At 45.4% G+C, this 13347-nt stretch overlaps 1 protein-coding gene across 1 annotated transcript; it reads right to left on the bottom strand.

Annotated features, from left to right (window-relative positions):
- Positions 1 to 1587: 1587 nt before the first annotated feature.
- On the bottom strand, positions 1588 to 13108 carry timm29 (translocase of inner mitochondrial membrane 29). The gene is made up of 2 exons (XM_072248125.1): positions 12886 to 13108; positions 1588 to 2492 (listed from the first exon to the last, which is right to left on the bottom strand). The coding sequence occupies exons 1-2, from the start codon at positions 13103 to 13105 to the stop codon at positions 1885 to 1887; spliced, it is 828 nt and encodes a 275-aa protein (XP_072104226.1). The 5' UTR covers positions 13106 to 13108; the 3' UTR covers positions 1588 to 1884.
- Between the last annotated feature and the right edge of the window lie 239 nt (positions 13109 to 13347).

Raw genomic sequence — 13347 nt, 5'->3', positions numbered from 1 at the left:
TAACGGCCAAAGCCCCAGTCCCCCCCAGTGCCTTGCACATTATTACCAGGTTGATGTTCCAGTGCCTCAGGGTAACACTGCAGTTTTGGCAGTGAGAGGATTCCTAATGTACATTAAACATACCTGGGGTCACAGAAACTGCACAATTTAAAGAGAAACAAGATACTCTCTATCCAGTAATATACTGCGGCTTTTTACCTCCTTCAGTCTCTGCAGCTGAGAATGGCAAGTACTTGGCAACAGTGCTATGGGACAGCCCAGGGCTTTGAGGTGCAGAGAGAATCCAGACAAACTGAGAAATCTCAGAGCCAGAAGCTGCTGAGAAGAAATGGACTGTCAATGTTTCAGGTCAAAACCCTGTGTCAGGATGTCAGGATGGTGTGGCTCAAAACACCAACCATCCCACCATCCCTTTGCCTCCACCGATGCTGTTCAACCAGGGAAATGGGGGGGGGGGAGGAGGGTTGTTGTTCTAGCATCTGCAGTCCCTTGATCTCCTAGGAGTCCCACAGGTGATCCTACTGAAGGGGGCACAGTGGACTGCAGGTACTTGAGCCTGGAGCCACACAACACAGTGCTGGAGGAACACTGCAGGTCAGGCAGCATCTGTGGATATAAATGGACAGTTGACGTTTCAGGTCGAGACCCTTCATTTGGCATTGACTGTCCACTTACCTCTATAGATACTGCCTGACCTGCTCAGTTTCTCAAGCATTTTGTTTCTTACTATTCACAGTAAATGCTGTTGGGATGTTTCCCTTTGCATCTGTGTGGAGTCTATACCTAGGAGCTTAGTACTGGATGCATTACACCTCGGTATGACAACTTCTCAGAAAATTGCAGAAGGCCATGGATACAGCTCAGCACATCATGAAAACCAGACTCCTCTCCAAGGGCTCCGTCCACACTTCCTGCTGCCTCAGAAAAACAGTTACTATGATCAAAGGCCCCACCCATCCCGGTCACTCTCTCTTCTTCCCCATTCAATCGGGCAGAAGATCCAAAAGCTTGGAAACACGCACCACCAGGGTCAAGGACAGCTTCAACCTGCTGTTATAAGACTCTTGAATGGGCCAATTGTACATTAAAGATGAATTACTGACCTCACAACCTACCTCGTCAGATTTTGAATCTTATTGCCTCCCTGCATTTTCTTTGTGACATTATATTCTGCATTGATATTGCATTTCCTTTTGTCCTACCATGTACTTGTTTTGAAATCATCTGTACGCATGCATGCAAATCTAAACTTTTCAGTGTTCCTCTGTAAATGTGACAATAATAAACCAATTCTATAATCACATATAGAGATTGACAAGGTTTTGAATTATAGTGCAAGAGTATGAAGAGAGAGTGGGGTCAAAACCAAGGTGGGTCATCCAGCATCCTGATAAATGGCTTCTCCCTTGACGACCCTGCTGTCACACACCAGCGACACCCACACAAATGATGCTTCAGGAAGGGATAAATAGAGGAGAGGGGTGACAGAATATGCAGAATTCAGGTCAATCACTTGTTCAACAGTCTTGAGTGGGGAGGTGTTAGGTAGTGTGCTTCATAATAGGTTCACACCATATTGCAATACAATCTCTTTATTAATGTTTATTTTGTAAATAATCTTACAGCAGTGTGCCTTCGAACTTTACCAACAAAGAGGGCCACAGAGGTGAGGAAGCGGACTGCAGATCTTACGAGGCATTTAGAAAGACATACGAATGGTCTGGGAACGGAGGGATACAGACCCCGTACAGTTTGGCACCATGGCCAGCAGAGTCCTGGTGGGCCAAAGGGCTGCCTCTGCGCTGTTCTATTCGAAGATGCAAGTAGGTGTGTTGTTTCACGCTGCGGCAGCCCTCGGCTCCTTCCCCACACACGCAGCGCCCGTCAGCCGCTTCCTCTCTCCTGTATGTCCTCCTCCTGAAGAACAACAGGCTGGAACTTTAACTCAAACAGTCTCTCGTTCTCAGCTGAGTGAAGATTCTGAGAGGTGACCTTTTGGAGCTCAGGGGGCAAGTGGGCAAACTCGTCATCGTTGATGTCCCAGTCTTTCATCTTTGAGCCAAGTAGCCACCACCTGCCAAGAAACCCAACATCTAAAACCCTGTTCGGGAAGTCTGACCAGCGTGGCACAAGGTACTTGCACTGTGCATCGTAGATGCTGGTGTCTGCATCATAAGGAGCTGCGTACATCAGGGAGAAGAGGACCAGGCTCTGGTGACGGAGACGGCCCTGGTTCTGCATCGTAATCAGCTTCTGGACGTGCTGATCTGCTCGACCACTCCGAACCCAGGGGGAGAGGAGCAGCAGTTGGTTCGACGACTCCATCAGCGCAGCTTGGAAGGATCTGTCTGTAGGGCTATTGTAGGCGCAGGTGCCCGCTCCGGCCAGGAGCAGGCAGTAGAAGGCTGCTTTGCCCGGGTTATCCCTGGCTCCCACAACGAGCTCCTTACATGCCTCTCGGTAATCAATCAGTAGACTCTGCATCCACAAGCCTGCAGGGGAACGAAGTAAGATTTGAAAACAATCAGCTTTGGGTGTTGTTCCAATTCATCACAGAATTGTTACAGCACAAGAGGAAGTCATTCAACCCAAGAATGCCTCAGCTGCTAGCACAGCAGTCCACTGAGTCACTCTCCACACATCCATCCAGAATAATTTTCTCTCAGGCACCCATCCAATTCCCTTTTGAAAGTCCTGACAAATTCTTTTTCCAGCACCCTAGACAGATTGTTTCAAACTCAAAACCCCCTTCTGGGGCTGGTTGTAGATCGACTGTCTCCATAGCACCAAGAACGTGGGTTCGATCCTGACCTCAGGCACTATCAGTGTAGAGTTTGCATGTTCTACCTGTGACTTCTACTTCAACAAGACTATTGGGCCAAGGTGAATTTCCCCTAGTGGGAAGTAAGGGGTAGATTTGATGGGAATGTGGGGATAGAACATTGTGGTTATGTCTGCTTTTTGCACTAAGATCCCATTTTTGCACATTATTTTTCCTCTCTTCTCTATCTTGCATTAGTTATACTCAGTGTGTTGTTTGAATGTCCGTGTTTGTGAAATTGCTACAATGTACCTGCATTGAACTTGTGCACGTCAATAAACTCGACTAAAATTGGGAATAAAATGGGATCTGTGTCCCAGAGAAATTCTAAGGGTAGAAAGACCCTAATGGGAGTTATCTACAGGCCCCCAAACAGTAGTCTGGATGTAGGGTGTAAGTTGAATCAAGAGTTAAAATTGGCATGTAGCAAAGGTAATGCTACAGTTGTTATGGGAGATTTCAACATGCAGGTAGACTGGAGGAATCAGGTTGGTGCTGGACCCCAAGAAAGGGAGTTTGTGGAGTCCCTCCGAGATGGATTCTTACAGCAGCTTGTACTGGAGCCTACCAGAGAGAATGCAATTCTAGATTCAGTGTTGTGCAATGAACCGGATTTGATCAGGGACCTCGAGATAAAGGAGCTATTAGGAGGTAGTGACCATAATATGATAAGTTTTAATCTACAAATTGAGAGGGAAAAGGGAAAATCGGAAGTGTCAGTATTACAGTTGGTGCTATGAGGGAGGAGCTGGCCAAAGTTCAATGGAATAATACCCTAGCAGGGATGACAGTGGAACAACAATGGCAAGTGTTTCTGGGAATAATGTGGAAGGTGCAGGATCAGTTCGTTCCAAAGAGGAAGAAAGATCCTAAGGGGAGTAAGGGGAGGCTGTGGCTGACAAGGGAAGTAATGGACAGTATAAAAATAAAATAGTATAACATAGCAAAGATGAGTGGGAAGCCGGAGGACTGGGAAACTTTCAAAGAGCAACAGAAGGTAACTAAAAAGGCAATACGCAGAGAAAAAATGAGGTACGAAGGTAAACTAGCCAAGAATACAAAGGAGGATAGTAAAAGCTTCTTTAGGTATGTGAAAAGGAAAAAAATAGTTAAGACTAAAATTGGGCCCTTGAAGACAGAAACGGGTGAATTTATTATGGGGAACAAGGAAATGGCAGACGAGTTGAACAGGTACTCTGGATCTGTCCTCACTAGGGAAGAGACAAACAATCTCCCAGATATAATAGTGGCCAAAGGACCTAGGGTAATGGATGAACTGAAGGAAATTCAGGAAATGGTGTCGGATAGACTGTTGGGTCTGAAGGCTGATAAGTCCCCAGAAACTGATGGTCTGCACCCCAGGGTACTTAAGGAGGTGGCTTTAGAAATCGTGGACGCATTGGTAATCATTTTCCAATGCTCTATAGATTCAGGATCAGTTCCTGTGGATTGGAGGGTGGCCAATGTTGTCCCTCTCTTCAAGAAGGGAGGAAGAGAGAAAACAGGGAATTATAGACCGGTTAGCCTGACGTCGGTGGTGGGAAAGATGCTGGAGTCAGTTATAAAAAGCGAAATTACGGCACATCTGGATAGCAGTAACAGGATCGGTCCCAGTCAGCATGGATTTATGAAGGGGAAATCATGCTTGACTAATATTCTGGAAATTTTTGAGGATGTAACTATGAAAATGGACAAGGGAGAGCCAGTGGATGTAGTGTACCTGGACTTTCAGAAAGCCTTTTATAAAGTCCCACATAGGAGATCAGTGGGCAAAATTAGGGCACATGATATTGGGGGCAGAGTACCGACATGGATTGAAAATTGGCTGGTTGACAGGAAACAAAGAGTAGCGATTAACGGGTCCCTTTCGGAATGGCAGGCGGTGACCAGTGGGGGTACTGCAGGGTTCAGTGCTGGGACCACAGCTGTTTACAATATATATTAATGATTTAGATGAGGGAATTAAAAGTAACATTAGCAAATTTGCCGATGACACAAAGCTGGGTGGCAGTGTGAAATGTGAGGAGGATGTTATGAGAATGCAGGGTGACTTGGACAGGCTGGGTGAGTGGGCAGATGCAGTTTAATGTGGATAAATGTGAGGTTATCCACTTTGGTGGTAAGAACAGGAAGGCAGATTATTATCTAAATGGAGTCAAGTTAGGAAAAGGGGAAGTACAACGAGATCTAGGTGTTCTTGTACATCAGTCACTGAAAGCAAGTATGCAAGTACAGCAGGCAGTGAAGAAAGCTAATGGCATGTTGGCCTTCATAACATGGGGAATTGAGTATAAGTGCAAAGAGGTCCTTCTGTAGCTGTACAGGGGCCCTGGTGAGACCACATCTGGAGTACTGTGTGCAATTTTGGTCTCCAAATTTGAGGAAGGACATTCTTGCTATTGAGAGAGTGCAGCGTAGGTTCACAAGGGTAATTCCCGGGATGGTGGGACTGTCGTATGTCGAAAGATTGGAGCAACTGGGCTTGTATACTCCGGAATTTAGAAGGCTGAGAGGGGATCTTATTGAAACATTAAGATTATTAAGGGATTGGACACGCTGCAGGCAGGAAGCATGTTCCCGCTGATGGGTGAGTCCAGAACCAGAGGCCACAGTTTAAGAATAAGGGGTAGGCCATTTAGAAAAGAGTTGAGGAAAAACTTTTTCACCCAGAGAGTAGTGGATATATGGAATGCTCTACCCCAGAAGGCTGTGGAGGCCAAGTCTCCGGATGCTTTCAAGAAAGAGATGGATAGAGCTCTTAAAGATAGTGGAATCAAAGGTGATGGGGATAAGGCAGGAACTGGATACTGATTGTGGATGATCAGCCATGATCACAGTGAATGGCAGTGCTGGCTCGAAGGGCTGAATGGCCTACTCCTGCACCTGTCTATTGTCTATTGTGTAGGATGGTGTCGATGGATTGTTGATAGTTACCATGGACTTGTGGAGCCAAATAGCCTGTTAAGCTTTTAAAAATCCTTTTTCTCAACCCTCCCTCCCACACCCCAGATACTCTGCTCTGCAATCAGTTCGTTTCCCCATGCCTTTTAACGTTTAAATTCATTGTCATGGGCATACATATGAAGAGGACAATTGCCATGAAAGCTTGCAGCAGCAGCACAGTCCATTACAGACATGACAAACAGGTCAACATAAACTTAAGTTATTAATTATACATAACTTACACAAGAAACTAATCAACCACACTTGTGCAAGTTGAGAGAGGTGGTGGTGGGTGGGCTATGTCGCTTTCAGCTCCCTCTGGAGACCACTCAATCCTCTCTACCCTCCTCCTAACCTCTCTCTCGGACTGACCTGCCTGGCCCTCATCTCTTTCCCATCGTCCCACTGGACCTCCTGCCCCCTAATGTCCCCATCTACCTGTTTTCCTTCCTTCCCCCATCAGATTCCATTTTCCGCAACCCTTCACTGCCTCCACCTATCACCTCCCAGCTTCTATTTCCAGTCTTCCCTCCCCTCTGCTGTTAACCCGTCCTCTTTTACTGCCTATCCCCTCCATCCTTCAGCCAGATGAAGGGATCAACCCGAAACCTCAAATGGCCATTTCTGTCCACAGGTGCTTAGGTGCGAGAAGACTTGGGAGTCCTAGTTCAGGACTGCCTCAAGGTTAGTTTACAGGTAAATAACATGTTACATTTCATTTCAAGAGTACTAAAATACAAAAGCAAAGATGTACTGCTGAGGCTTTACAGGCTTTGGTCAGACTTCACTTCTAATAGTGATGCGGCAGATTTTAACACCACAAATCTGAGTCTCCCCTCTTGCAGAGTGACACCTCCCTGTCCCTTTATTACGGAGAGAGAGAAAGGGGTGAGGGAGGGAGGGAGGATTGAGGAGGAGAATAGAAAAGGGGAGGGGGAGAGAGCCTGTGGTACGTCGAATTGTCGGGTGAACGAACAGTTTTGTTGTACTGCAGATCACAGTCTTTCTTGGGGGCTTTGCTAGTGCTTGCTTGGTGAGTGGAGGGTGCTGATGCTTTTTGCTGAAGTAAGTTGCGGGGGAGTAAGGTAAGCTTTGGGTTTCTAACTTTTTTTGAACTGTCACTTATTCTCTGCGACATTTCTCTTTTTGTGGATGGCTGCGAGAAACAAGAATTTCAGGTTGCATATTATATACATTCTCTGATATTAAATGAAACAATTGGACTATTGATATTGTGGGTAATTTTGGGCACCATATCCAAGGAAAGCCATCCTGGCCCTGGAAAGAGTCCAGAGGAGATTCACAAGAATGATCCTAGGAATGAAAGTCTTAATCTCTGAGAAGCACTTAATTACTTTGAGCCAGTATTTGGTGGAGTTCGAAGGATTTGGGGGGGGGGGGGTAATCTCATTAAAACCTGTTGCATACTGAAAAGCCTGGATACAGTTGGCATGGACAGGACATAACCATTAGTAGAAGAGCTTAAGATCCGAGGGCACAGGCTAAGAATAAAGGGACATCCATTTGGAATTGAGATGAGCAGGAATTTCTTCAGCCAGAGAAGTTGAATCTGTGGAATTTGTTGCCATAGAAGGCCATGGTATCCGTCGTTCAGTGTATTTAAGGCAGAGATTGATAAGTTCTTGACTGATAAGAGTTTTAAGGGTTATGGGGATAAAGTAGGAGAATGGGATGGAGAAAACAAAGATCAAGACATGATTGGATGACAGAGCAGACTGTGGGCTGGATGGTCTATTTCTGATAAACCTTACGGAATGAGACACAAGATTCTGCAGATGCTGGGAGCAAAGAACACAGGCATAACAGTTCAGCAATGCTGTTATGTTGCTGCAGTTTGTGGCAAGAGGTTCTCTCTTACTGGGCACTATACCACCAATTTAAACAAATCCCTTTTTCATCTGCATAATCCACATCCTTTACACAATTGAAGCCTTCACAGCTTCACACACAAGAAAATGGAAGAACACAGTGAGTCAGACAGCAGCTGTAGAGGCAGAGGGATGGTCAAAGGAGCTTGAACAGTGGCCAGAGGTGAAAAGTAAAGGTGTCTTTATTCCAGGTTGAGGAGAGAACTTTAAAAATCAGCACTTTGTAGACGTTTTATCAGAGCTATGACAGCAGCCAATCGGAGTTTGGGATTCGTTGGCAAGATCAAATAAAAATAGGGCAGGGGCAAGTGGAGTGACCATTGTGTGAGTGGGGCAGTGTTAGAGTGGGGATTCTTTTGGTTTTGACAATAATAGGCATGGGCATCAGGAAGTACCTGGTGAACTGTCTTGTGCTCATTCTTCATCAGTTAGGGCAATAAGAATGGCTCCAGGGGCTGTGTTGTATTCTTTATGTAAGATGTGGGGATTTTGGGAGACCTCTAACCGCCCGGATAACCACATCTGCATAAGGTGTACTGAGCTACATCTCCTCATAGAATGTGTTAAAGAACTGAAGATGCAACAAGTGACCTTTGGCTCATAAGGGAAACTGAGGAGATGATAGACAGGACCCCCTGGGTTGCAGGAGACAGGTGAATTGGTGACTGTCAGGAGAGGGAAGGGGAACAGGCAGTCAGGACAGAGTACTGTATCCCAGTGGTCATTCCGCCCCCCCCCCCCCCCCCGATAGCAAGAATACAGTTTTTGATACTGTTGGGTGGGGAAACTACTGGTTGGGTGGGTGGAAGCCACAACGACTGGGTCTCTGACACCGTGGCTCAGAAGGGCAGAGCCAGAGGAGGAATGCAGTGGTGATAAGTGATTCCATAGTTAGAGGAGTAGGTAGGAGAGTCTGTGGATGCGATAGAGAAACCCACAAGGTATGTTGCCTCCCAGGTGCCAGGGTCAGGAATGTCTCGGATTGTGTCCACAACTTTCTAAAGGGGGAGGATGAGCAGCCAGTGACATAGGAAGGAAAAGAGAGGAAATTCTAAAGAGAAAATTTTAGAAAGCTGGAAAACAGGACCTCCAGGATAACAATCCCTGGATTGCTACCTGTGCCACGCACCAGTGAGGGCAAGAATAGGATAACTTGGCAGATTAATGCGTGGCTGAGGAACTGGTTCAGATGTTAGGGTTTCAGATTTATGGATCATTGGGATCTCTCCCGGGGAAGGCATGACCTGAACAAAAGGGGCAGGCTACACACGAGCCTAAGGTGGACTAATATCCTTTCAGGCAGGTTTACTAGAGCTGCTGGGGAGGGTTTAAACTAATTTGGCAAGAGGATGGGAACGGGAGGTTTACGGCTGAGGACAAACAGGGTAGTGTATAGTAAGGCTTTCAGGAAGAACAGGCAGATGATAGGGCAAAATTGCAGTCAGTGGGATGGGTTGCAATGTAAAAGGGGGACAAAACTGAAAAAGGTGACAGACACAGGTCTGAAGATGGTATATTTGAATGCACACAGTATACAAAATAAGGTAGATGATCTGGTAGCAGAGTTGAGAGACTGGCAGGTCTGACATTGTGGGTATCACAGAGTCATTGCTGGGAGACAATTATAATTGGGAGCTTAATATCCAAGGATACACAAACTACCAAAAGGACAAGCAGGTAGGCAGAGGATTGGCTTGGCTGGTTAAAACAAAAATGAAGTCAAATCTTTCGAAAGAGGTGATGTAGGATTGGAAGATGTAGAATCTTTGTGGGTAGATAAAAACTGCAAAGGCAACAAGACTCTGATGAGAGTTATTTACAAGCCTCCGAACAGTATCCAGAATGTGGTCCACAAATTACAGTGGGAGATAGAAACAGCATGTCAAAAAGGCAATGTTACATTAGTCACGGGGGATTTCAATATTCAGATAAATTGGGAAAATCTAGTTGATGCTTGATCCCAAGAGGAAATTTGAGGAAAGACTCTGAGATGGCTTTTTGGAGCTGGCTGTGATTGAGCCCACTGGGGGGCCAGCAATTGTGGATTGGGTGTTGTGTAATGAACCAGATACAATTAAGGAGCTTAAGGTAAAGGAACCCTTAGGAGACAGTGATCATAATGTGAAAGAACTACCCTGCAATTTGAGAAGCTAAAAGTCAGATGTATCAGTATTATAGTGGAGTAAAGGGACACATGACAGAGGAGCTGGTCAAAGTTGATTGTAAGGGGACACCAGCAGGGATGACAACAGAGCAGCAATGGCTAGAGTTTCAGGGAGCAATTCGGAAGGCACAGGATAGAAAGGAAGGATGGCGCATCCATGCAAACAAGGGAAGTCAAAGCCAATGTAAAAGCAAAAGAGAGGGCATATAATAGAGCAAATATTATTGGGAAATTAAGTTGATTGGGAAAATTTTAAAAACCAACAGAAGGCAATTTAAGAAACTATAGGGTTTAAAAAAAAACATAAGATGAAATATGAAGGTAAGCTAGCAATATCAAAAATGATACCAAAAGTTTGTTTTCAGATATATAAAGAGTAAAAGAGATGAGAGCATATATTGGTTTGCTGAAAAATGAGCTAGTAATGGGGGCAAGGAAATGGCAGGTGAATTTCAATCTTCACTTTGGAAGACACCAGCAGTGTGCTGGAAGTTCAAAAGTGTTCAGGGGCAGAAGTGAGTGCAGTTGCTTGGGAAACTGAAAGATCTGAGGGTAGATAAGACACCTCAACCTGATGGACTGCATCACAGGGTTCTAAAATAGATTTTGGAGGCAATAGTAACGACCTTTCAAGAATCCATAGATTCTGGCATGGTTCTGGAGGACTGAAAAATTACAAATATCACTTCACTCTTCAAGAAGGGAGGCAGAGAAAGGAAATTATAGGGTAGTTAGCCTGACCCCAGTGGTTGGGAAGATGTTGGAGTCAATTGTTAAGGACGTGGGTTTGGGGTGCTTGGGGACACTTGACAAAATAAACCAAAGTCAGCAGGGTTTCCTCAAAGGAAAATCTTGCTTGACAAATCTGTTGAAATTATTTGAGAAAATAACAAGCAGGATGGACAAAGGAGAATTGATGAATGTTGTGTACTTAGATTTTCAGAAGGCCTTTAACAAGGTGGCACATATGAGGCTGCTTAACAATTTCAAAGATCCCATGGTACTACAGTAAAGATACTGGCATGGATAGAGCATTGGCTGATTAGCAGGAGCCAAAGAGTGGGAATAAGGGATCCTTTTTGGATTGGCTGTCGGTGACTAGTGGTATTCCACAGGGGTCAGTGTTGGGACCGCTTCTTCTTATGTTGTATGTCAACAATTTGGATAATGAAATTGATGGCTTTGTGGCCAAGTTTGCCGATGATATGAAAATAGGTGGAGGGGCACAGTGTTGAGGAAGCAGAGAGCTGCTGAAGAACTTAGATTAGGAGAATGGGCAAAGAGGTGGCAGATGGAATATAGCTTTGGGAAATGTATCATCATGAACTTTGGTACAAGGGATAAAAGCATTAACTATTTTCTAAATAAATGGGGAGAAGATTAAAAAATCCCAGGTACAAAGGGATTTGGGAGTCCTCATGCAGGCTTCCCTAAAGATAAATTTTCAGGTTGAGTCGGTGGTGAGGAAGGTAAATATAATATTGGATTCATTTCAAGGAGACTAAAACACAAAAACAAGGATGTAATGCAGAGGCTGCACAAGACACTGGAGAGACCTCACTTGGTGTATTCTGAGCAGTTTTGGGCTTTTATTTAAGAAAGTATGTGCTGACATTGGAGAGGGTTCAGAGGAGGTTCATGAGAATGATTTCAGAAATGAAATATGAAGGCTCTGGGCTGGTACTCACTGGAATTTAAAAGAATGGAGTGGGGGATGGAATCTCATTGAAACCTATCGAATGTTTAAGGGGTGTTTTATAGAGTGAATGTGAAGAGGATGTTTCCTTTATTGGGGGAGTCTAAGACTTGAGGGCACAGCCTCAACATAGAGAGATGTCAATTTAAAACAGAGATGAGAAGGAATTTCTTTACCCAGAAGGTGGTGAATCACTGAAATTTGTTGCCAAAGGCAGCTGTGGAGGCCTGGTCACTGGGTGCATTTAAGGTGAAAGTTGATAGGTTCTTGAATAGTGAGGTTGTGAAAGACTATGTGGAAAAGGCAGGAGAATGGGGTTGGAAGAGAAATGGATCAGTCATGATTTGAATGGTGGAGAAGGCATCAATGGGCTGAATGGCCTAATTCTGCTCTTGTGTCTTATGAACATTTCAAATTGAGATTCTACATCAGGACATTGAACAGGTTTGGACCAAAAGCACTGAGCATCCCTTTGCTTCCAGAGATGCTGTTCAACCCACTGAGTTCCTCCAGCAGATTACTTGTTGCTGCAGATTTCAGCACCTGCAGCCTCATGTCTCCTCCCAACCTCATTGGCTCCAGGGACAACAACAATAAACCCACAGCAATGCATGATCTAGTACAGCAATTCGAAAGTGCAGAAACATAAGAAACTGCAGAAAGTAGTGCACTCAGCGCAATACGTCACAGACATATTCTTCTCTACCATGGGCAGTATCTACAGGAGGCATGCCTCAAGAAGGGAACATTTGTGCATGCCATCTTATTGCACCTACCACTGGTAAGAAGGTACAGTCAGAAACCTGAAGTCTCACACCACCAGGTTCACAAACAGCTACTTCCTTTCAACCTTTCAGTTCTTGAACCATTAAATCCCTCATCACCAAAACAGTTTAGCAGCACTATGACTACTCCACCACCTTGCACTAAAGTGAACTTTTGATCTAGTTATTTTCTTGCAAAATTAGAATTTATTTAAATCTTACATCCATCCCACAACGTGAGGGAGTAAAAATCTTCGCGTTATGATTCCGTTGTGTAAAATTGTGTATAATTTATGTTTTTATTTTGAATGCTGTACTGTATATGTGCCTGTAACGTTGTTGCAAGTGTTTTTTACGGGGCTGTGCATATGACAATAAACTCATAACTACCCAACAATAATGAATGGGAGGGATATGGTCCAGGTGCAGGTAGATGGAACTGGTCCGAAAGACCTGTTTCTGTGCTGTAGTGCTTTGTGACAACCCCCGTTCCTCAACCACACGACAGGCAGACTGACCGGACGAACACAGCCGGAGAACGGGGTTCGGGGACGATTCCCGGTCACTTCACTGCAGACGACACCGCGGACCAAGCACCAGCTTCTCACCCGCTCTGGAGTCCCGGAGCCGCACCCAAAGCCCGATTCGGCCACCAGCCGCCGCCGAGGAGAAGACACGCCGCCACACGGCCGCCATCTCCGGTTTGGCACCGCCCCGCGCTCCGGCCGGACGCTGATTCTCAGAGGAATGTTCCGTCCCCTCACTGGACACGGCAGTCAAGCGGCGAGGGCATAAATACAAAAAAACTAAAGGCTGATTTCCCCTCATAGGCAGAGCTGCGCCTAAACCCTGCAGCCCCTTCCGCCGGCTTCAAAACGATTACCTGCACAAATTTCGTTGTCTTCCTCCTGGTCGGACTGACTTACCCGCTACACCAACGAGTGCGCATGCGCATTAGAAAGGGACGGTGGGGGTCTGTTTTTCAGAGAGATATATATGTATATGTTTCTGGTCAGATTCTGCTGATCACACACTTTCGGGACAAGGGGCAGATTCACCTGCACCTCCGC

The sequence above is a fragment of the Mobula birostris genome, chromosome 32 (genome assembly GCF_030028105.1).
Source record: "Mobula birostris isolate sMobBir1 chromosome 32, sMobBir1.hap1, whole genome shotgun sequence".
NCBI classification, from domain to species: domain Eukaryota; kingdom Metazoa; phylum Chordata; class Chondrichthyes; order Myliobatiformes; family Myliobatidae; genus Mobula; species Mobula birostris.
The sequence above is the reverse complement of the archived record's forward strand: the minus strand, read 5'-3'. Positions and strand labels throughout refer to the sequence as shown.